The sequence below is a fragment of the Gopherus evgoodei genome, chromosome 4 (assembly GCF_007399415.2).
Source record: "Gopherus evgoodei ecotype Sinaloan lineage chromosome 4, rGopEvg1_v1.p, whole genome shotgun sequence".
Classification (NCBI taxonomy): Eukaryota; Metazoa; Chordata; order Testudines; family Testudinidae; genus Gopherus; species Gopherus evgoodei.
This window is the reverse complement of record NC_044325.1, coordinates 95,227,226-95,249,685: the sequence shown is the minus strand read 5'-3', so window position 1 is coordinate 95,249,685 and position 22,460 is coordinate 95,227,226. Positions and strand designations below refer to the sequence as shown.

Sequence of the window (22,460 nt, the reverse complement as noted above, 5' to 3'; positions counted from 1 at the left end):
AAAATAAAGTAGTCATTTTTATAGTGTTAGCAGGTCATTGTGCTTTAAATGATAAATTAAACTTATTAAAATGCATAAAGATGGGTTGTGTAATGTGTGCAAAACCAAAGAAACTGTTGATCATGATCTATGGCATGGTCAATATTCTATTGAAAGAAAGTTATTTTATGAAAAATTGAGTCAACTTGGATCAAAGATTTTTCCCTAAAGAGACTAGTGAGAATATCAGGAAAATGGAATAGTGCAAAAAATGTTGCATTTCCTTAAGGATACTAGATTAAGTGAAAGGACTTTAAGAAAAATTATGTCTAAAAGTGAATGAAGAAAATGGTGGTCATAATCTCATATGATGTGCCAAAAAACAAATTCAAAGAGAGAATCTTCAGGGTAAGGACTTTGCAGTCAGTCCTTGGGATGAGAGAGGTCAGCAGGGACAAGCACAAAGTCCCAGGGGGAGAGCCTGCCCCGGAGTAAAGAGTCTGGCAAGAAGGTAGGAGCAGTGAAGTAATCACAAGGAGTAGAGTAAGCTTCCATGGTAAATCCAGAAATCAGCAAGAGAAAATAGAGAGACTTGGTAGAAAGGAGCCCAGGGAAACAGCAACAGGACCTGGATTGCTGGTTATAGGATCCCTGGGCTGTAACCCAGCTTAGCAGGTGGGCCCATGTTGCCCTACCAGCCATTGGTATACTGGCATAGAGCCTCAAATTGGGGCTGAACACCATCTGGAGATGGCATTTGGACAGTTGTACTTTTGTCCTTCATAACCACGATAGAGGTGGACTAAAGGGTGACCTAGCTGGAGGGTCAAGTTATCAGAAGAAAGACTATAGCAAAGTGAGCAATGAAGAGCAAGGGGGCACCCTATGCTGCGAAAATGACATTCCCAGACCTAGAGGCAAGGAGGCTCACTAGTGGTCAGTAAGAACCTCATTACACTATGCTCTTGCAAACATGCATGTGTGAGTAACTGTACTGATCCAAGTAATCCCACTGAATTCAATATGTGTGCTTACTTGTGGAATGTATATCACTTGTTTGTTTGCAGGATTGGGACCTATGGTCCTGTAAATTATCAGGCTAGAACACTGACATATTTTGGAAGCTATACTCTTGGAGATCAAGGAATCAAGATGAACTATAGCTTGAACTACAATAATGCTGCACTTCTTGTTTTTCCCCAAATCTGAATTGAGATGATTTAGTTACTACTCTTTTATAATCTTTTAATTATTACAAGAAACACAGAATATCATAAAGTTCAAAACTTACTTATATACTACTATTAAATGACTAAATATAGTTACCTATAGCGCATATGTTGAGTAACTATAGTTATCAAACAGAATTGGTTAATTGCTTTAATTATTCATATTCAGATAAAATCAAGTTATTAAATATTTTGTCATCACAATTTCTATTGTCATTTTCTTCTTTATAAAGTGAAAATAATCATATACAGAATATTAATAAAGATTTCAGCAGTTCAAGCAAACTTGTAATGTCTTTAACAGAAGTATATTTACAAAAATAAGGTCTTTTCCAGGACAGCTGTAATGTAGACTTGTGCAATAGTTATGGTATGGTTTTTCTGCAACAACTAGCAGCTACTTCTCTTTTCCCATACATAAATGGCAGCCAGCAGTAGCTAGAAACAAAAGATCCCTCTCCCACTCTCTGAATACAGTGACATTCATTCTCAGAGAAGCAGGGGCAGCTTTTTGAAAGCAGACTTCTTCAGCCCAACAATAACACACAATGAGTTATTGACTTGTTTATATATGGAGCTCTTTTCAGTAACTAACTCTGACTCCCCACAGTCTGGACAAATGATTGATTTCGTTGTTAGAAAAAGAGAGAGCTCTTGCACTAAACTCTGCAGTGCAAACTACTTTTCCCCCATTTGTTCCCCTACTGAATAGGACCTTATTAAAATGCACTTTCCAAAAAATACCTGCAGCTGGCCTTTATAAGCATGTTTTGTATATATAAATAAGTAATTTGTCCCACTCTTTTGTATAGTAATAGGCCATTGGGTAATCTTGTCAATATATATATCTGAAGGCTGATTGACACAGTTTTTATGTTAAATTGTATTATTTATATTTATCTGCATATAAAACATAATTCAGATTGTTTATTTGAACAGTAGTTATGTGCTAATTGGTTACAATGTTGATATTTTAAAATAACTGGGCATAAGTTTTTCTTATGGTGAGATTTTGAGACTATAAATTGGCTATATGCTCTACATGCCAGTTAATTAGATGTTTTATAATATTTGAGCAAACTATGAAAATTTAGTTAACCCTTTTTGATTTTGAATATATAATTATTGATCCATTTGTCATCTCATAACTATAATTGTAAAATGTCCAGCCATACATTCTGTTATATTCTATTGCTGAAAACACAAACATTTTCCATTAATTCTTTATGCCCATCTATTGAAAGGAAAATTTATTAATCCACCTTTTTATTTTCTTTCAAGGGTTTTTATTTTGTTTTCTCTGTAAAAAAGTTGGCTTTCTTAGGTCCTACTTAATCATTACGACATATTTTAAATGTTAACAAGCATTTGGTATCTTCTTTCTTTAAAATGTTTATATGTAGCACCTAAAAAGTTGGCTTGTACAGCTGCTATGCTGGAGGAACAATTTGCTTTATGCTATACTGAACTCTATGTTTTGCTAGCTGCATACCCTCCATGGGAGGTTAAGAACCCATTCTCCTCAATAATTTGTGGAGAGATTATGTCTGGGATGCATTTTACAAAGAAACAAGGAAAATATAAGAATTTATTAAAAGTGAACATATCTGTAAAATAGTCACAACTAGCCTTTAATTGCACATTAGGCCTGATTCACTATGGGGTTGCATCTATGTATTCAGTTACACTTGTGCAAAGGGAATGTAAAATATTGCCAGATTAGAATGATAGCATTTTAATACAGCATTGCATATACTCTGCAGAGTAGTAAATAATTACACAAGATACAAGGTGGCAGAAAATTATGTCCATTATATTGTATTTTTTAAAGCTTTTCCCACATGATTTTAAGAAAGGATAGATTGCCTATTCATCCAGATGCTTAACGTTTTCAGAAAACTTTCAAATTTGCTGATTTTGGTACTTTTACTTTCTGTCTTACTATTTGCTTTTTTCCTTGTTTTGTATTCGTTCCATCATCTTTGTGCTGTCTTTCCCTGTACCTCTTTTCTTTCATTCTTTCTCCTTCATTTTTTGTCCAAGTACATTTTCTCAATTCTTCATACCTTAAGTATTTTTTCTCTTAGTTTAATTTATTTTCTTTTCCATCTTTCTGGTTCTTTTATTATACTCTTCTTTGCTGTCTCTTCTTTTCTTTTTGTTTTGGCTACTTTCTATTTCTTTCCCTCTCAACTCTGACTTCATTCTTTTCTTTCTTTTCTCACTGTTTTCAGTTTCTCTTTTCTGTCCCTCTTTCTAACCTTTCTTTAAATCCTTTATTAAAAATAAAAAACTACCATGCTGTTGTTTGTGTATGAATTCGGATATAATAAAATGAAGAGAGAAATTTAGCACACTGTGATACAGCATGGCCAAAGGGCAGCAGGAGAGGGTTAGAAGGGAGCCTTATTCCCTGTAAGGGGAAGAAAGTTTGCTATAGATTAATTAGAGCACCTGAAGCCAATTAGAACACCTGAAGCCAATTAGAACACCTGAACCCAGTCACATGATAAAAACCCCTGCTTCAATCAGACAGTGTGGGAGTTGGAGCAGAGAACAGTTTGAAGGGAAGCAGAGGACAGTTTGGAAAAGTGCTGTGGTGAGCTAAGAAGTCCAAGGGTAAAGGGGCACCTGGCTTGTACAGAGGGAGGGCAGGAAGTCCCCCACAAGCTGAAGGGCAGGAGAGGGAAGTAGCCCAGGGGAAGAAAGTGTCAGTTCAAGCGGTTTACCCCTATCCTCAGGGCCCCTGGGCTGGGACCTGGAGTAGAGTGTGGGCCCAAGTCCCTCCCTCTGCACTCCCCTCCTCTAGGACACTAGTGGGGCAGTTAACATTCCACTGCAGGGGCAAGAAATGGTGCCCTGAACCCCCCCCCAAAAAAGAGAAAGTGTGAGGCCCATCAAAATAGTGCCAGCAATTTGCCACAACACATATATGTACAGAGTTGAGGTCATATAATTTCTCACTGCATGGCACAGATGAATGAAAGAAGAAATCCTATTCCAATGACACAATTATGTGTGGCCCCTGTCTAGTCTAGACATCCAGGTTAACACCAATTCACCTCCACCTGGGTTATCAATGCTGGGAGCCTAGTGCAGATGGGACATCAGCAACATGTCATCTAATCCTGATCAGTGTCAATCTGTCTGGCATAATGCATAAAATGATGATAGCAGCTGGAGATCCATGTAAATTAATGCTACCAATCTTGCTGACCTGGGCGGAACTGAACTAAAATTAGTGTACAATGTTTTAAAAGTCCCTAGTGTAAACAGGCTATTTGAGGCAGGAAGCTCAAAGAAATATAATTCCCCTTCCTCAGTTCAGTGAAAAGTCCTCCACATGAACATTAGTAATCAGTCTCGTATGCGTTGTGAAAGGACATGCTTAAGCAGAAAGAGATGGGCCAGGGAAGAGCTGCTTTTGTGCCATCATCCATCTGTAAACTCATTAGGAATTTCCTGCAGAAATTAGTGCTTACTCTGTTGTCTATAGGGTCTTGCTTTATGTCATCAATCCACTTTGGGTTATGGATCAGGAGACCATGACAGCATGTATCTTGAGTGAGTTTTGCTGGCAAGGGGGAAGGGCTGGTTCTCTGCATGGGTTCCCTGTGAATCTTGAGATAGCCACACATATGAAGCTTTGCCTCATTTTTGGATCTGAAAACAATGGGCCACAACCTCGGCTGGAGTAAATTGGTGTAGTTCCGTGGAAGTGAATGAATCAATACTGACTTAGTTTGGTAGAACTATGTAGATCCAGCTCTATATCTCCACCTCCGTAGGAACTCTCTGAACTGCAACTTGTAGAGCTTCTTGTTTTTTGTCACTCCCATATTTAGGATATGTATAATACTTGATGATACATGGATTTACTGTGAATGGTGCCCAGGTTTAGCACTGAAGGGGAAACTGTCTTCCTAACTTTTAACGGGCATGCCAACATTTTGAAGTGTTTCTAATCTTTGAAAGACATATGCAGTTAACTCTCTTGGACAAAATTGTTCTGTTGGACAAATTATACCTCTCTTTAATCTTATTGGAAGGCACTCACCTGTTGTCTGTCTGAAATTATGCCTAATATACAAAACATTTTTCAAACAGCAGGCACTTTGACTCTGTGGTGATGGGCATGATGTAAGAACCTGAACAGAACAGAAAAAGATTTCATGCAGTCTGAACAAGTGAGACCTGTAATGTGTCTTTCATTTAAATTATGCCAAATGCAGAGATGTGGTAGGCATAAATGACAGCAGAATTGTGCCCTAAAAGAAAAAATGGGCATATTATCATTATGTCTGGTACTTGAAGGAGATGCTATTAACGTTGCATAATTTTTCAAAGTAAAATGCTCTCTTTTGATTCAACTTTTGCTTTACATATTTCTGATTTGATTTCTATTTGTGAACAGTATTGCAAAATGAATTTAAATGTTATATTTATGAACAACACAGCAAGAGTTTGAAAACATTCAAATGTTTGAGTCTTACATTTTCTTAATAATGGCATGGAGCTTTGTCTTACTACAGTACTCATTCTTTTTGGGTTTCCAAGCATTTACTCTATTGTATTCAGAAAGCTACAAGGGCATCTACAATGTGTTTTATCATGTGAAAGATAGCATTTTGTGTGTAGTTAATTGTGCTGGTGCCCATTGTGGATTGCAAGCTTTGCAAGCTTGGCTTTATGGTGTAAAGCTTTTGGCTGCAACTTCACTATACATTATCATTAATCAACCTTAACTTGTACAGTTGCCTTTATAGTTACCCACTCACCCTCAGTCCTTTCAGTCTTACTATCAGCTATGCTCTTTGACATCAATGGATGCACTACTACCCAGTCATCTCACAATGTGGCCTACCAGTAACAAGTTTCCATCATATCCTTTTCCTGTGCAGAGACTTGGACTCTGAGTGTGTGGCTGTAAGGCTTATTCCAAGATGTGTAGTCACAGTTCCACCCAAAATGTGGGACAGTGGGTAAAATCCTGGTTCCACTGTAATCAATAGCAAAGCTTGCATTGATTTCAGTGGGACAGGATTTTACCCAGTAAGTTCTCACAACTGATAACCTGAGAGTGTCAAAAGTAAAGGTGGTGCACTTGCACCATTTGTTTGTAATCTGCTCCTGCAGATGGGACAGAGGCTCTGTCCAAGCTTTGTGGTCTTCATACAGTGATCCCAGAGTTGGGCAAGGGCAGGGAAATTTCATCAGAAGACTATTGCATCAGAGGAAATATGGCATTGGGGCCACTTCTCTCTTAGCATCACAGTGGAGAGGTAACAGCAGACTCCACTCACAGAGCTAGAATTTGTGATTTTTAAGCAAGCTATATAGTAGTGAGTATTAGGTACCACAACTTATTTTATTATTGTCTATATTAGATATATCTTAAACTGTTTGCCAACTTCAAAATTAACTATAAGATAAAAATGAAAAATTTCATATATTCAAAGTTAGGTTATTCATTCTAAAGGATGAGTTTTTCATATATATATATATAAAATATTCTAAATTGAAACTGTCCCTAGAACGTTGATAAAAACTATTTTCAAATTGCCATAGAATGAATATTCTGTGAATGAGCTTGTGTATGAATGATTGTATCACAATGTTGTATTAAAATATTTTCACTATTGTAAATATGGGTTGTAATCAACAGCATTTTATGCATATTTCAAGAAATGATTTTAAATTTTTCAGATGGATTTTGCCATTGATGGTCAGAGAGGGGAAATCACAGAAAAAGGCATTCTTTCAATGACAACAGAGGAATTATATTTAGAGCAAGAAAAGGTAAGTGAATAATATCAGTTAAATATTTTGATAAACCTGGAAAAACATTTCAAAGACAGTGAGCGCTATTATTTATATTTGAATATAAACCTGATTTTAATCCCCGCATATAACTAAAAGAGGAGGGTTTTTTTAAATAATCTGCTACGTATTGATTTAGTAGAAGGCATTTATAATACTGATTACCCATGTACACATGGTGAGTTCAGATTTCCTAACCTCAAAATGTACTACTGTGTTTTCCTGTTAAAGCAAGCAGTGTTATGATATCAAGACACAGATGGAATACTCCTGCTTGGCTACATATTGAATAAGAATTAATGTCTTAGTCTCCTTTCTGTGGGCTAAGCTCTACCATTCTGCACATTTCTAAGACAAAATCCCCAATGATGGCAGCATGAATATGATCCTGTTTTAAATTTCACCTCCCACTGTACAAACACTTAGTTCTTTTAGGTTAACTCATCCTCTCTTATCAGAAATAAATTGATAACATGGAAACTGGACAGGACAAGGAGTTCTTGAATTAGTTGGGATAAAGCTAGAAGATGCATTAAAACCAAATAAGGCCCTAAATTACACATAGTCTCCAGAAATCATGTTCTTGGCAGTATCTTGTACAGGAGCACCTTTTCTGGCCTAATCCTTTTGCCACTCTGTTATCTCCATATTGGCTAAAACAGCTGGGTATTGAAAAACATGTTAGGCCTATGTCTGTGACTTCTTCCCTTATAAAAGCAAAGGCAGTTAGCTATATAATTGAATTCCTCATGGGAGCTAAGTTGAGAATCATTTTAACTCTAAACCAAAGGAATTTGGCTGTATCATATTGAACACTCCTCAGCTGATTGATTCAACAGAAAATACTTCTTACAGTTCAGTGAACCACTTTATTTGCATTTAAGGTAGGCATAAAAGAGGATGATAAATATAGGAAAAGTTGCAAAGCCGCTGGTTCATTGATGCATATAGTCTGGATCTGCCCTAAGCTGACATGCGTTTGGAGAGAAGTGCGTGACAGAACATATTTTATTTAAATTTGGATGTTCCTTTAACATCTGAAACTTTCAAACAATACTAGAACTTACATAGCTAAAATTAGACCTTAGAAATCTTTCAAAATTCTGGTTCCCTAGGACTGTTTCTGTATGCAAATAGTTTATCTTGGAAAAGTGGAAACCTTGTCCGCCTCCAAAGATTGAAGACTCATGTAATAACTTATTTGAAATGATAGCCCTTGAAAGACTCATGCACATACAATGTCAGGAACACACAAAACTTCAGGACAAAGGAGCTCTTTTGTCTAATCATTTTGACTAATCATCACTTTCTTTATTTAACATTGAAAATTTGTAGTTTACAAATATGCATGGCTGAGAAGTAGTACTCTTACCAGGTCATTACATTTTCCACACATCTGTCATGTGTTCTTTTTTCCTTTAATCATCCTTCTTCTGTGATGAAGTGTCCATACTGGATCCCTTTCCTCTCCCTTTTAATCTCATCTTCTTTTCTATACCTTTCTCTTCATATCAGGGATGAAATCCTGGCCCCAAGGAAGTCAATAGTAAAATGCCAGTTAGCTTCAGTGGGGCCAGGATTTCACCCCAAAATTATTTGAAAATGCTGTTTAAAGTTTCTCTGATTTGTTTGTGTTTCCTTCCCATGGTTTCACTCACTAAAACTTCCTAAAGTTTATAATTCTGCAGTCTGAAATGAGTAAGCAGAACATAACTATTCTGCCCCTGGAGCAGGACAGGATCTGGCTAGCCACAATCTGGTTTCTGCTTCCTCCGTACTCTGCATCAGCTCATTTGCTGGCACAGTTTACTTCTCTTTCTGTGTGAGCTCCTGTGCACAGGCCAGCATATTGAAAGGTATAGCCAAGGCTCTGCGAGCCCATTCTGTGCCCACCTGCGTGGGAGAAGTGACAGCCCAATGGTGTCTGCTCTCCTCTACTCCTCGCAGACTCAGGAAATGACAAAGTAGACTGCTGAAAATTCACTGTATGCAGTCTTACAATTGCCTTGTATATCTCTATAAGTCATGTATGGCCCTGATCCTGTAATTGGATGCATGAGGGCAGATCCTTGCACCTACATGAATCCACATCAACCTCATTGGGATCTTATGCAAGCAGAAAGGGCAAGCCTCATGTATTCAATTATAAGTTTTATACCTCATTGTGTGTACCAAGTTCTGCAGTTTTCCAGCAGTCTTGGAATATGTCTACACTGCATGTATGATTGTAGGTCAAGTATACATATCCGAGCTAGCTTTAATTTAGCTAGTTCAGGTACTAGAGCAGTGAAGTCATGACATACAGGCTTCAGCATAGGCTATACAAGCCCTCCCGGAAACCTGGATAATTCCTTGGGTGACTAGAACATGCGAAAGCATGTGCTGCTGCAGCTTTAGCTTGAGGATGTCTACTCAAGCTGCAGTCTCACCCCATGATTACAGGGCAGTCATATCCTGTGTTAAATTTTCTTAAAACTTTTCTCAATACATTTTATAATACAGAATTTCTTTTACCATTCATGTCAACATTTAAAGGAGTCTTTTCACTATAGCTAAATATTTTATCACCCACCATAGAGTTCAGCTACCTCTTTTTGCATTTGTTCGAATTATGTTGCTACTCTAAAGAAAATGTGAACAAAGTTCTTTGTTTCCAGGGAAAAACTGTAGCTTACAATGTCAAGACATAGTGAGCTAATCGTAAGATGCTGCAGGAAATATTGTAATGAAGGACTAGTAAATATAGTCTTTTTCTCACAAAGATTCATACTGTGAAATTGACAGCATAATCTATAAATGAAATAGTAATATTACAAAATTGGTGTTAGGCAATAGTGGAGTATGATTTCCATGTAGATTCCTGGGTTGCAAAAAAAAACCCTTTATTCTTTCAGATAGAAGATTATGAATCTATAATTGTTGTTAGAGCATCAGTAAAAGAACATATAAGCATCTTAAAGTTTAAGGTGCTGTAGAAGTTAAAAAGTTATTTATAATTGTAAAATGATGTTTATTTTTCCTTTCAGTAATATGTACATGATGTCTTATTTTCTATACAGTTATTCTCTTCTTGTCTTCTCATTTTTGATTCCTCACCATTTGTACTATTTGCTTTTTTTAATCCATAACCAATCTGTTTAATATACTGAGTGCATTTGTGCATTGGCCCCAATCCTAAACTCCTTACTGAGGCAAAAGTCCTAGGACTATCTCTGGAGATTGAACCAGTAGCTCCCTCTGGAGTTAAATAAATTTCTGTGGACATACTAATTCTATCTCTGCCCGCTGAAAGGCATGCACTGAATGACAAAACATTTATCCTCATCCCTTATTAGAAATGATCCTGAGGGACCAACCAAATTCTTAATTCTAATCACCTAGGACAAACAGAATTTACTGCTCCTTCACGAAAATGCTACCTAGAAGTTTCTCTTACAAGCCTATAGTTTTCTTTGATACCTTGGAAGCACATGACAATAAAAGGAAACACAAAGCTGATATAGATATAGATATTTGTCTAAATCACACATACTTTTTAATTATAGGACTATAGAGTATAGGTATATGTTACAGAGTTCACTTACAGACACTAAACATTTACATTCAAACAACACGTGAAAATCAGTTAGATATAATTTAAGGATGGAAAATAATGTGAAACAATTGATCAGATTTTCTATTCTGTTCCAGCGGGAGGGAGGGCAGGAGGGTGTCTGTGTGTGTTAAACATTTATTTAGGAAGTTTAAACAGGTTTACAAATCCTTGCCATGTAAGAGATCTAAAACAACAATCTCCCCACATGAAGAGTACCTGAGTGACATAGGCCACTAAAGAGGCTCTATACCACCCTTTACCAGAGCTCCTAGTATAGGAAAGGGGGTGAGTCCAGTGTGCCCATCTGCTTCAGCTGTATTTGTGTTCTGGAACAGTCTCTGGGCACAATCAGAGGTGCTTAAAGGTGCCTTTTCTCCTGCTATCCCCAGCAGACCTGCAACAAACACAGCTTCCCCAGACCGGAAAATCTAGGTCAATGTGTTTTGTCTTTGGTTTTTTTTTTAAACAAATCAGTCCTAGATTCTCTCTGTCTTATGCCTCTCTATTCCATGCAGAACACAGGGTCTTCACCATTGCATCCACCTTTGCTGGTTGCCACCTGCAGTCTTAGCTACTTCCCATATCATTTTGTTAACTTTCAGTTCTGCTTCTGTTGTGTGCATCCATGTTAGCCTTGCTCAGTGAGTTACAGTGCAATGGCTGTCTTGTTATGTTCTTCTGGTCTCTCCTCCATGTACCTGCTAGACCTCTCCATTTTGGTTCTGTAGTTTCTGTCCTATCAGTTTCTGTTTGTCCTCCTTCAGAGTTTTTCATTTGCAGTTTGTTTGTTTGTTTTTTCTGACAATCTGATACTGAGGATTTGTCTAAGGCAGCTGTTTATGGAAACTTGAAGTCTAGATAGTCCAGTCAATAAGAATCAATCCTAGATTGGTGGAATTATCAATATTACATATGATCATAATAGAGTAGCTTTAAAGTTATTTGATATTAATTTGAATGCCTTATATTCCTTAGAGACTCAATTATAATTCCATATTAATTGATGCATATTTATTTTAAATGTTATATGTATTTTATAAATAATTGTATTCCACCAGTAAAGGTTTCAGCCAAGTTTAATCATAATTAAAATTTTTGTATCACATTAGCAAACATTTTAATTCTTATCAGTCATATTACCTACAAAGTAGATGTGGTGAGCCAATCAAAAAACAGAGCTATTTTCTGATTATTCATTTACAGTTGAATTGGACTCTTGTGTTAAATAGTGGCCTGTTCTTGTCTCTCATTCACAAGTAATTTTTATTTACAAGAGTAGTGCCATTGAAGTCAATAGTATTATTTGTGTGATTAATATTTGCAGAATTGGGCCATATCAATCTATGATAACATCACTAGATAATGTAACCATGGCGCACTATCACAGATTAATCCTCAGAATTTCTCTTTTCCTACAAACCAGTTTAATACACCATTCTCATTTTGAAACAAAACTATAAATCTTGAATCTCTTTCCTTAATATTGTTGCTTCCCAACATCTTTTTTTTTCTAACAAGTCTCTTGTGGGCATGACTCTGGAAGGTGCTGATTATCTAAGGCCAGATTATGAAAGGTATTTATGTGCCTGATGATGCAGTTAGGCACCTTTCAGAAGTGATAGCATACTTGACTCCTATCTGTATTTTTAGGGCCTAAATAACTTTAAAAATCTGGCCTTTATCTCCAACAGATTTTAGTGGGAGCTGAGATGCTGAGAACTTCGAGGTGCCTGGTACTTTGCAGAATTGGATCCTTAGTTTTTAAAAAATAACAATTCCTTTATAATACCTAATGTCACTTTTCAGACCTAGTTTAGAAACAGATTAGGATGCTGGGCCCAGACCCTTAGATAATATAGATCCACTGAAGTTGTCAGAGCTTGGCTGATGTACATCAGCTGAAAATTTGGTCTGTTAAATCTAAGCTGATATTTCTATTTTTGTGTGTCTTCTACCCTTTGTGGGGATTTCAATTGACAGGTTTAGTGCGAAGTGTCTTAGAGCACTTCCTGATAATGTGTGGACTGTGAGTTGTATAGCATTTCAGCTGACATTAGTATTTAGGAGAACAGGAGAAACAGGAGGCAGTATGAATAATAAGATGACTTTTATATACATTTACAATAAAAATAAAGCTTACAGATTTTTTGTTCTGACTTCACAGGAGCACCTTTAAATATTAAAGGTATAAAGTATATGATTTAGAGGTATGAATAAAACCTACATATTTTGTATAAGTATATCGAGTATAGGAGCTTTGCAAAGTATCATGAACATTTATAAACCCTGGCTCAAACAGCTACACATGCACCCTTCATCATGATGAGTTCAGCTAACAGTGGAGGGGAGAAAATATTTGATTATCACACCAAAAAAGATTACTCTCCTTCACTGAGTTGAATTTTGCAAGGCTACAGTACATAGTGGATCAAATCCTCAAATGGTGTAAATCAGCACAGCTCCACTGAAGTCAGTGCAGCTACACTGATTTACACCAATTGAGGACCTGACTCTATATTTTTAATAGGAGAAATAGCTGGTTTCCCTATTTCCATACACTTTTTCTTGAAGCAATTTGCTCACTTACCATAGACCCACCTAAATCCTGTACTAGTGTCACTTCCTTGTCGAGTTTTCCTGGAGAATGAGGAGTAAAATCTATAGGCCTTCTGCAGCACAATTAGAGTGTGCTTTTTTTCAACTTATGAGTACGTAAGCCTTCTTTTGTGAAGAGGACTCATAGGGTCAGATAATGTTTAAAGGGAAAGGCTTTATGTCTCTCAGACCTGCATGTTTCCACATGGATGCTTCCACACACACACAGATTGAATTATGAACAGACCTATTAGTGCTGGGACCACAAAAGGTCAAGTTTTGTCTTCTTTTACCTCTATTCAGAATTGCTTTTGAAAAGGAGGGAAAAAAGATTTTTCAGAAAAAAAGATTCATGATGGAGAATTGGAGTCTTTCTCCAACCCCCCCCCCCCCACACACACCTTTTAGCAACATCTGGGAATTGAAAAAAATTCATACTATGTAAAATAGTTTGGGAGTATTGTATTACTAGATTTTAATATAACTCTCCTAGGTCACATGTAGGGTTACCTTTTGGGATAGCCTGTTACCTAACAACAAAAGGAACTTCTGTAAAAAATTCCTGGTACTAAAATGTATATAAAGTTTACCTGAAGAAACGTCCTAAAATTTCCCACAAAAGAATTATGGGTATTTTTTTGCCTGATAACAGTGGATGGCCAAATCCTGAAATATTTACACCATCAAAACCCCCAACTGAGTGATAAAGTTAAAATAACAGCTTGAGGATTTTCAGATTATTATTTTAATAAAAAAATTGTATGTAAAGTGGATTTCTATATATGGCATATGAAGAGAATCTGAAATGTCAGGCTCCATACACATTAAAGGGTTTTGATGATATCAGGGTAACTGTGAAAATATAGCATTGGAACACATTTATTAGAAAGTGTTCTAATAGTCCTCACCCTAAGTAACATTTACATTATATAACCCAATACCGCTGCAGTAGGAAAATCAACTAAATAATAATGTGTCTTTAAGATTTAAAACAACCTAAAAAAGTTGTTTTCTGTTTTTGGAAAAATCTTACAAAAAACTGCCTAAGAAACAGAAAACAAAGAATGAGGGGGAAATGGTCAGTTTTCAACATGGCAAAAGGTTAACAAATAGAGTGCCTTCAGACTCTGTATTATGTTTGATGTTTTTTACTTTATTAATCATCTGGAAAAGATGCAAACAGTAAAGTGGGAAAAATTGCAGATGAAACAAAATCATATAAGTTAGTTAAGAGTGAAGAGTACAGTAACTTCAGAGAGTCCTAACAAAGCTAGGTAAATTGTGACATGATGACAGATGAAATCTATTGTTGTCAAATGTAATATAATGCACAGTGGAGGGAACAGTTTGCACTATTCATCCACATTGCTGGGTTCTAAAAATGGCTGTTGCCACTCAGGGCAAAGATACAGGGATCACTACGAATAGTTCAGGGAAAACCTTTTTGTTGTGCATTGAGAGCCAAAAAAGCAAACAAACTGTTAGGATATATAAAGATGAGATAGAAAATAATACTGAAAATACTGTAATGCCAGTCTAATCACCCTCACCTGGAACATTGTAATTTATTCTGGTCACCTGTATGATAAAAGTTATACAGAAATACAAGGGATTTAGAGATGGATGACAAGAAAAGATTAGAAGCCTGTAGCAATTTCTGTTTGAAGAGAGTTTGAAAAGATTGGGACTGTGTAGTTTAGACAGGAGAAGAATAAACTGGAACATGATAAATGTACAAAAATAACAAACAGTATAGAGAAGGTAGATCAGAAACGTCTATCTACTTTTCCCTAATACTAAATGAATAAAGGACATTTGATAAAATTGAAAAGCAACAAACATAAAGCTAATCAAAAGATGTGCTTTTTTTAAACTGCACTTAATTAGCGTATTCATTAGTACAATATATCAATGAGACCAATGGGTTAGGCTATGTCTACACTACCACTTTATGTCCACAAAACATTTGTCGCTCAGGATGTGAATATTCCACCCCCTAAGTGACATAAATTATGCCGGCATAAGTGGTAGAGTGCATAGTGCTATGTCATTGGGAGAAATTCTCCTGCTGACATAGCTACCACCACTCATTGGGGGTAGGTTAGTTATGTCAACGGGAGAGAGCTCTCTCCGTTGGCATAGAGTGACTATATGAGAGATCTTACAGTGGCACAGCTGCATCAGTACAGCTATGCCACTGTAAGTTCTCTAGTGTAGACATAGCCTCAGTAGGATTTAAAAAGAGAATTAGATATAAATATCAATAATAAGAACATCCACAGTTGTACCACATTTGATTAAAAAGTATCCTTCATGTCATAAGCCACTGACTGATGAGGGTTAAGAAGAAACTTCTGCTGTAAGCAGGTATTCTGTACTTGTTCTTTATGGAGCTTTTCCCCCTGTTTCATCTGACACAGCTAGTACTGGCTAGTTCAGAGACAGAATACTAGATTGGATGAATCAGTGATCTAGTCCCGTATAGCAATGTCCATAGTCTTTTTAAATATGCAGGAATTTAGAAATCTTATGCCATAATACTATGTATCTTGCAAAGTAATAATAGAGGAATATTCTGTATGTGATTTTAATCAAAAAAATTCTTGTTAATATCTTTAACTCTCTTAAATATAGCACAGAAAAATTCTGACAAAGCTTACACATACATTTCAGAGTTCTAATCTAGTAGCATCAGCCATGGGAACTTTGTTCTTATTTTAAAACTTATAAATGAGTTTGTGTATAGCCTTATATAACACAGTTGCCTGTGTGGTGTTTTCGATCTCTCTGTACAAAAATTCAATAAAATAGAACAATAAGAAAAGTGTCTGAATATGCACTACAAAGCTATAATTCTTTTACTGACCATGCTCACTCCACCCTACTCATCTCTTAAAGATTGACAAAACTAATGATATTCATGATCTGATTTTCATTATTAGGTGCACAATTGCATATGAAAAATGCAATTATTAAATATAGTTAGATGCATAACTATGTTCTATCATGTGCAAAAATACCTGATATGGGCATGTAGTGATAGTAATTGCACCCCAAATTAGTATGAATTGTGTATATGCTCTTTTAAAAAAATAACCTTTGGACCGAAATGTTAAGGATTAATTATGAAACTATCTCTATAAAGTCTTGCAGCATGCCATGAATACCCTGAAATGTGGGGTTTTTGGAACCAAAGAGATGGATAATTCCAAAGCTTTCGTAGTGTAAATATTCTTTCAATTCAAATCTGGGAACTGTCTGCAATAGCGTCCCTGCTGATTTCAACTCCCAGGATGTTGGAAAGGGGATGTGCTAGATTTAAATGCATAATGCTGGTGGTTACATATTTTATATTGTCAGTTGTTGCTAATAGTTCCCAGGATATGAGTTCTAAAGTCTAGTTGTAGCACCAATATTGTGTCTTCCAAATATTATTTTTACCCCTAAATGGGTAAGCCATCTTTGAAACTTTTTCAAACCTCATGGCTAAGTAGAGCATCTCTTTAATTGATTTGTGGAGTCATGAGGAATGTAGTCGCTGTTCTCATTAAAATAAAAATATGAGCACCTCCGGTTAAAGACATGTATATGTCTTTAAAATGCTGCTATGGAATCTGGAAAAAAAACCATAAATAAATATATCCAAGCAGATGTAATTCCAGTAGAAGCATTCTTTTTGAACTACAAATTTATTTATATCCATTATGCATCACTGGTGATGTTATGGACTATAACCAGTCTGTTTGTGAATGGAAAAGATTTTTTAAAAGAGGGGATTTGAACTACTGATACATTTTCATTAATTAAAGATCATCACGCATATGTATCTACTTATGAACTTTGTGGCCATCCATAACCAGAAAAAAATATATAAAGGTTTGTTTCACCCATCACCTTTGTTGTGTATATTTCTTGTGTGGTCTTTCTCTGTCAGACACAAACAGTAGGAATACAGAGAGATCAAATACATTCTAAACTTCCATTCAAAGTTTGCACTGAAAAGCTGTCTTTTCCCTCAGGTTTGTAATGAAAATTCTTGTAGGTGTGACATCAACAATTGCCTCTTGCTAACAACTCTTGTAATTTAACCCTTCAGGTGAACAAACTGATTGAGGAATTGCAAGTGGCTATCAAGAGCTACAAAGGTCACCTCTCAAAACTTGCCCCACAATTGCAGGCTGAGCAGGAGCAGTGTGCCTCTTATGTCTACAAACACATTAAAAGGCTTCCAGCAAACATTGTTCTCCCACAAGGCTTGCAGCTAAAGGTAGGTATAGTTTAATAGCTTTCACAATTTCCCGTCTTGATACAAAGAAAAAAACCCACTTTGTCTTTAAGACACTGATATCAAATATACGTACTTTGAATTGTGAATTATATTTGTTCTTGAGTCTTGTATTATTCAATATGAGGATTATGTTTCTTTATTACTTATAATACAGGACACTATTCTGTAATAATAAATAATTGAAATTAAAATAAAGAACAAAGGAAAGTTTGTTAAATGCCAATTATATTCCAGCTGTGAAGGGCAGGGATCAAAGCATTGATACATTTAAATGAACTTTTTTTTAAAAAATAGGCTCCATGAAGTTTGAGGGCTCTTATGTTTCCTAGTGATGCCAGTATGGCTGTTACAGATTTCAGCAGTTGCATGAAGGTATCTGATGTCATGACAATACATAAACAAATGCGGAAGAACAGACTTGACAGAGGCTAAATATAATTGCTTCAAACCATAGTTAAAACTAATTTCTCCAAAAAAATCCCATCCTAATAAAGTCTTACTCTTGGGTCAGTGCTCCCAGCACATGACCAGATGGGAACTTCCACAACTCATGACCTTTGTTGCTCAGCATCTCCACTGGGATGCACAGACTGAACCCACGAGCCTTGCTTCAAAGCCCTTTGAAATGAATGGGAGTCTTTCTATGAATTCTATTGCATTTTTTCATTGGGCCTATGGTCAGCAAAGGACCTGTGATTTGGCATCATTTTCGGTGCTCAAAGATGATATGTAGCTTATGTATATAAATATAACAATTACCCTTTAAAATGTCACATTTGTCCTCCTAAATGGATATATGTTCTGATCCCATTTCATGTACATCAGGTGTACTCCAGTTAAAACTCCTTTATAAAGTTATTCCTGATTTACTTTTGTGTAAGGGAAAAAGGAATCAGAACCAGGGTTACCTCAGAATTTGCAGTATTACTTCTCTATTATTACTGTAGGTTTGGCCTTGTGTACTGCATTGAAAGTGGAATCTAAATTTTGGACACTGGATTCTGTAGCACTCTAGTGGAAAATCCTGAATGTTCTGAGGCAGCTTCACATAAATTAGGCTTTGTCTACACATACTGGTTGTACCAATTTAACTAAACCAGTTTAGAACAATTTCAACTGATGTAGATAAATCAGTGCAACTCCCTTGTGCAAACACTTATTTCAGTTTGAGTGCTTTAGATCAATTTAGCTTAAGTCATTTCTGTAACACTTTGTATAACATGGGGAATGTTTTTTCCCTTCATCTGATGAAGTCACTTGTATGATTCTAACTCTTGTGATATCATCCATGCTTCTTCTCCTTTCAGATTGGCTTACAATGCCCTATTCATTGAAAAAAAACACATCTATACAAAAAAATAACACTGGAAGATATAGTGCTATCCTTATAAAAGTGTGGCAGTGTTAGGAGTCCCATGAAGGCTTCCATGTTAAAATAAGTGAAGTCCTGTGGACACTGATTGTAGTCATTGCAGCCACTTTAGACACATTAAATTTGTTTATTTTTTAAATTTATGTTTCATCACTGGTAATGTAAAGCAAAGGATCATGAGTGTGTACACTTGATTCTGCTAGGAGTGGTTGGACTGCAGTTTCAAGGCACTGGATCCCTATGTGCAAGTATCATTTTTAAAACTAGAAAAATGCTTTCAAACTTAAGAAAGGGCTGTGAAGATTTACTCCTCAGATGCACGTAGTCCATGTGTCATGTACATATGTGTCCTTATGGTTACAAATTGTAAATTTTTTCTAGAAAAAAACTCATCTTGAGGCTTAATACATATGTGTCCTTATGGTTACAAATTGTAAAATTTTTCTAGAAAAAAACTCATCTTGAGACTTTTATACATATGTGTCCTTATGGTTACAAATTGTAAAATTTTTCTAGAAAAAAACTCATCTTGAGGCTTTTATAAGCAAAAATTAATCTTTTAAAATTCCTAAGGAGTCTGATGGGACTTGCTTTTGGACTTGCTGCAATAAGCAGCAAATGAATTTTGGTGGTTAATTTTGAAATTGTAATTAATTGCCAGTGTATATGCAGAACTTCGCAAGTGTCACATCAAAACTCATTTGTAAAATAAGCCTTTGAAGTAGCAGCACTGTGCAAGTCTATCAGAAAACATGAAAAATGGAACTGCAATTCAATAAATTCTCCAACAGCTTTGTAGGACTAGAAGTACTCTGTGCACACACTACTGACAGGCACGTTGCCAATATGTCAGAGATGCAACATACTTTAGCCATGAGATCTTTGTTTATTTGATTATTTTGTCAGTTTTCCTTTCATGGTTCAGTCACCTCAAGGTGTACTTTTTGACTTCCACGAAATTCAATATAGGTATCGATATGGTGTATGAGTGTAGTGGGCACAAAAGAAACTCAGGATAAAATGTGTGGCCTAGTCTAAGTGGGTAGGAAAGCCCATCAGGAAACATCCATCTGATGATTCTCTTACGCATCTTAATGTTTCCCCATGGGATGGAAGTATGAAATCGTGAATACTGGACATCTTATGTTTTTTCTCCATTTCAGTATGTTTCAATAGTTGTGGCATTGTTCATCTGCTTAATGAAATTGTTAATAAAAGGATGTTCTTCATCGAGTGCTTGCTCATATCGATCCCAATTAGGTGTGCACGCGCCCCATGGACGACCCCATCCACAGAGCACCTACCCTAATCCCTGGCCGAGACAGGACTTTTTTAGAAGATGCAGCCACAGTGCTAGGACGAGGCAATCTGGTCCTCAGACAGGCCAGAACCAACCATCGGCATGGCCCAAACAAATCTTTTGAAGGTGCACCCAAGGGCAGAGCACCAGTCTCCTTACAGGATCCTTCCCCACCTTTCTCCAACTACCTCTCCTAATTCCTCTCTGCGTGGTCCCGCATAACATCAGACCGCTGGGTCCTATGCACGGTGGAAAGTGGATACCAACTTCAATTTGTTTTGTCCCCCCCTTCCCACCCTCCCTCCCCGTCCCTCTTCAGTGACCCCTCTCTCGAGCAACTCCTTCTACAGAAGGTGCAGACGCTCCTGGCTATTAGAGCTATAGAGGAAGTTCCAAGGGATCTGAGAGGTAGGGGGTTTTACTCCCGTTACTTCCTAATTCCCAAGGCATGGGGGGAGTACGGCCCATTCTGTACCTGCACTGACTCAACAAATTTATGGTAAAGTTGAAGGTCCACATGGTTTCCCTGGGGACCATTATCCCTTTCCTGGAGACTGGTATGCTGCCCTCGACATGAGGGACGCATACTTTCATATTGCGATCTACCCGCCACATAGGCGCTTTCTTCGCTTTGTGGTCAGTCAACGACACTTCCAGTTTACTGTCCTCCCCTTCGGCCTATCCATAGCACCAACGGTATTTACAAAGCGTGTGGCTGTCATAGCTGCCTCACTCCGTCAACATTGAATCCAAGAGTTTCTGTACCTCGACGACTGGCTCATTTGGGGTCGATCCGAGCTCCAGGTGCAATCCCATGTTCGGTTCACCATGAACTTGTTCAGACAGCTGTGCCTGCTGCTCAATGTTGAAAAGTCCACTTTGCAGCCAACCCAGAGAATAGACTTCATCAGAGCAGTCCTGGATTCAGATCTCACCCAGGCGTGCCTTCCACATGCCCGCCTTCCACATGCCCGCTTCCAGTCCATGGCGAGCATTATCCATGGCCTCCGAAGCTTCCCAACCTTGACAGCATGCACGTGCCTCGGTCTACTGGGGCACATAGCGTCTTGCACCTTTGTGACCAGACATGACAGATTATGTCTCCGTCCACTTCAGGCCTGGCTGTCATCAGTCTACCATCCAGGTCGAGACAATCTGGACACGGTGCTCACAGTACCAACAGAAGTCTTAACCTCCCTGGCTTGGTGGCTGAACCCCAACTTTGTATGTGGGGGGATGCCATTCCATGCCCCACAGCCCTCCCTAATCCTAACCACGGACGCATCATCTCTGGGCTGGGGTGTTCACCTTGCGGACCTTCAGACACAGGGCCTTTGGTCCACACAACAGAGAACCCTGCACATCAACATACGGGAACTGAAAGCAGTACACCTGGTGTGTCAGGTGTTCCGCGAACACCTTCAGGACCATTGTGTCGCAGTCTTCACAGACAACACAACGGCCATGTTTTTCTATCAACAATCAAGGGGGAGCACGATGGTCCCTGCTCTGTCAGGAAGTAATTCGCCTGTGGGAATTCTGTGTAGTCATTTGATTGACCTGCTGGCGTCATTTCTCCTGGGAGTCCAAAACACCTTGGCAGGTCACCTCAGCAGGTCCTTCCTGGCTCACGAGTGGTCGATTCACCCGGATGTTATCCATTCTGTTTTCCGGAAGTAGGGGTTTCCCCACATAGACCTTTTTGCCTCTCACGAGAATCAGAAGTGCCAGGTGTTCTGCTCTATCCAGGGGTACTCCTCGGGCTCCCTATCGGATGCCTTCCTGATGCTGTGTAAAGATAATCTGCTCTGTGCCTTTCCTCCATTCCCGTTGGTCCACAAGGTCCTTCTCAAATTGCGAAGAGACAAGATCCGCTTAATCTTGATTGCCCCGGCATGGCCCAGGCAACATTGGTACACCACTCTCCTCGATCTGTTGGTGACCACACCAATTCTACCCCCATTGTGGCTGGACCAGATCATCCAGGAGCACGGCATACTGTGTCATCTGGATCTACAATCCTTCCATCTCACAGCATGGATGCTGCATGGCTAACTCAATCTGAGCTGCATTGCTTCCGCTCGGTGCAGCATGTACTCTTGGGTAGCAGAAAGCCCTCTACTAGGTAGATGTATCTGGCCAAGTGGAAGCGTTTCTCCTGCTGGTGTGCCCTGAACAATGCTGCCCCTCTGGCGGTGCCAGTACCTACCATCCTAGTTTATCTCTTGTCCTTGAAACAGCAAGGCCTAGCATCAGAGTACACCTAGCATCAGAGTACACGT

General features: G+C 37.9%; 1 protein-coding gene across 1 annotated transcript in view; it reads left to right on the top strand.

Moving 5' to 3' along the window:
* DCDC1 (doublecortin domain containing 1) overlaps positions 1–22,460 on the top strand; it is a 426,134-nt gene that overhangs the window by 161,325 nt on the left and 242,349 nt on the right. The window contains 2 exon segments of the mRNA XM_030562124.1: positions 6,915–7,007; positions 17,315–17,485. Coding sequence (XP_030417984.1) covers positions 6,915–7,007; positions 17,315–17,485 — 264 coding nt within the window.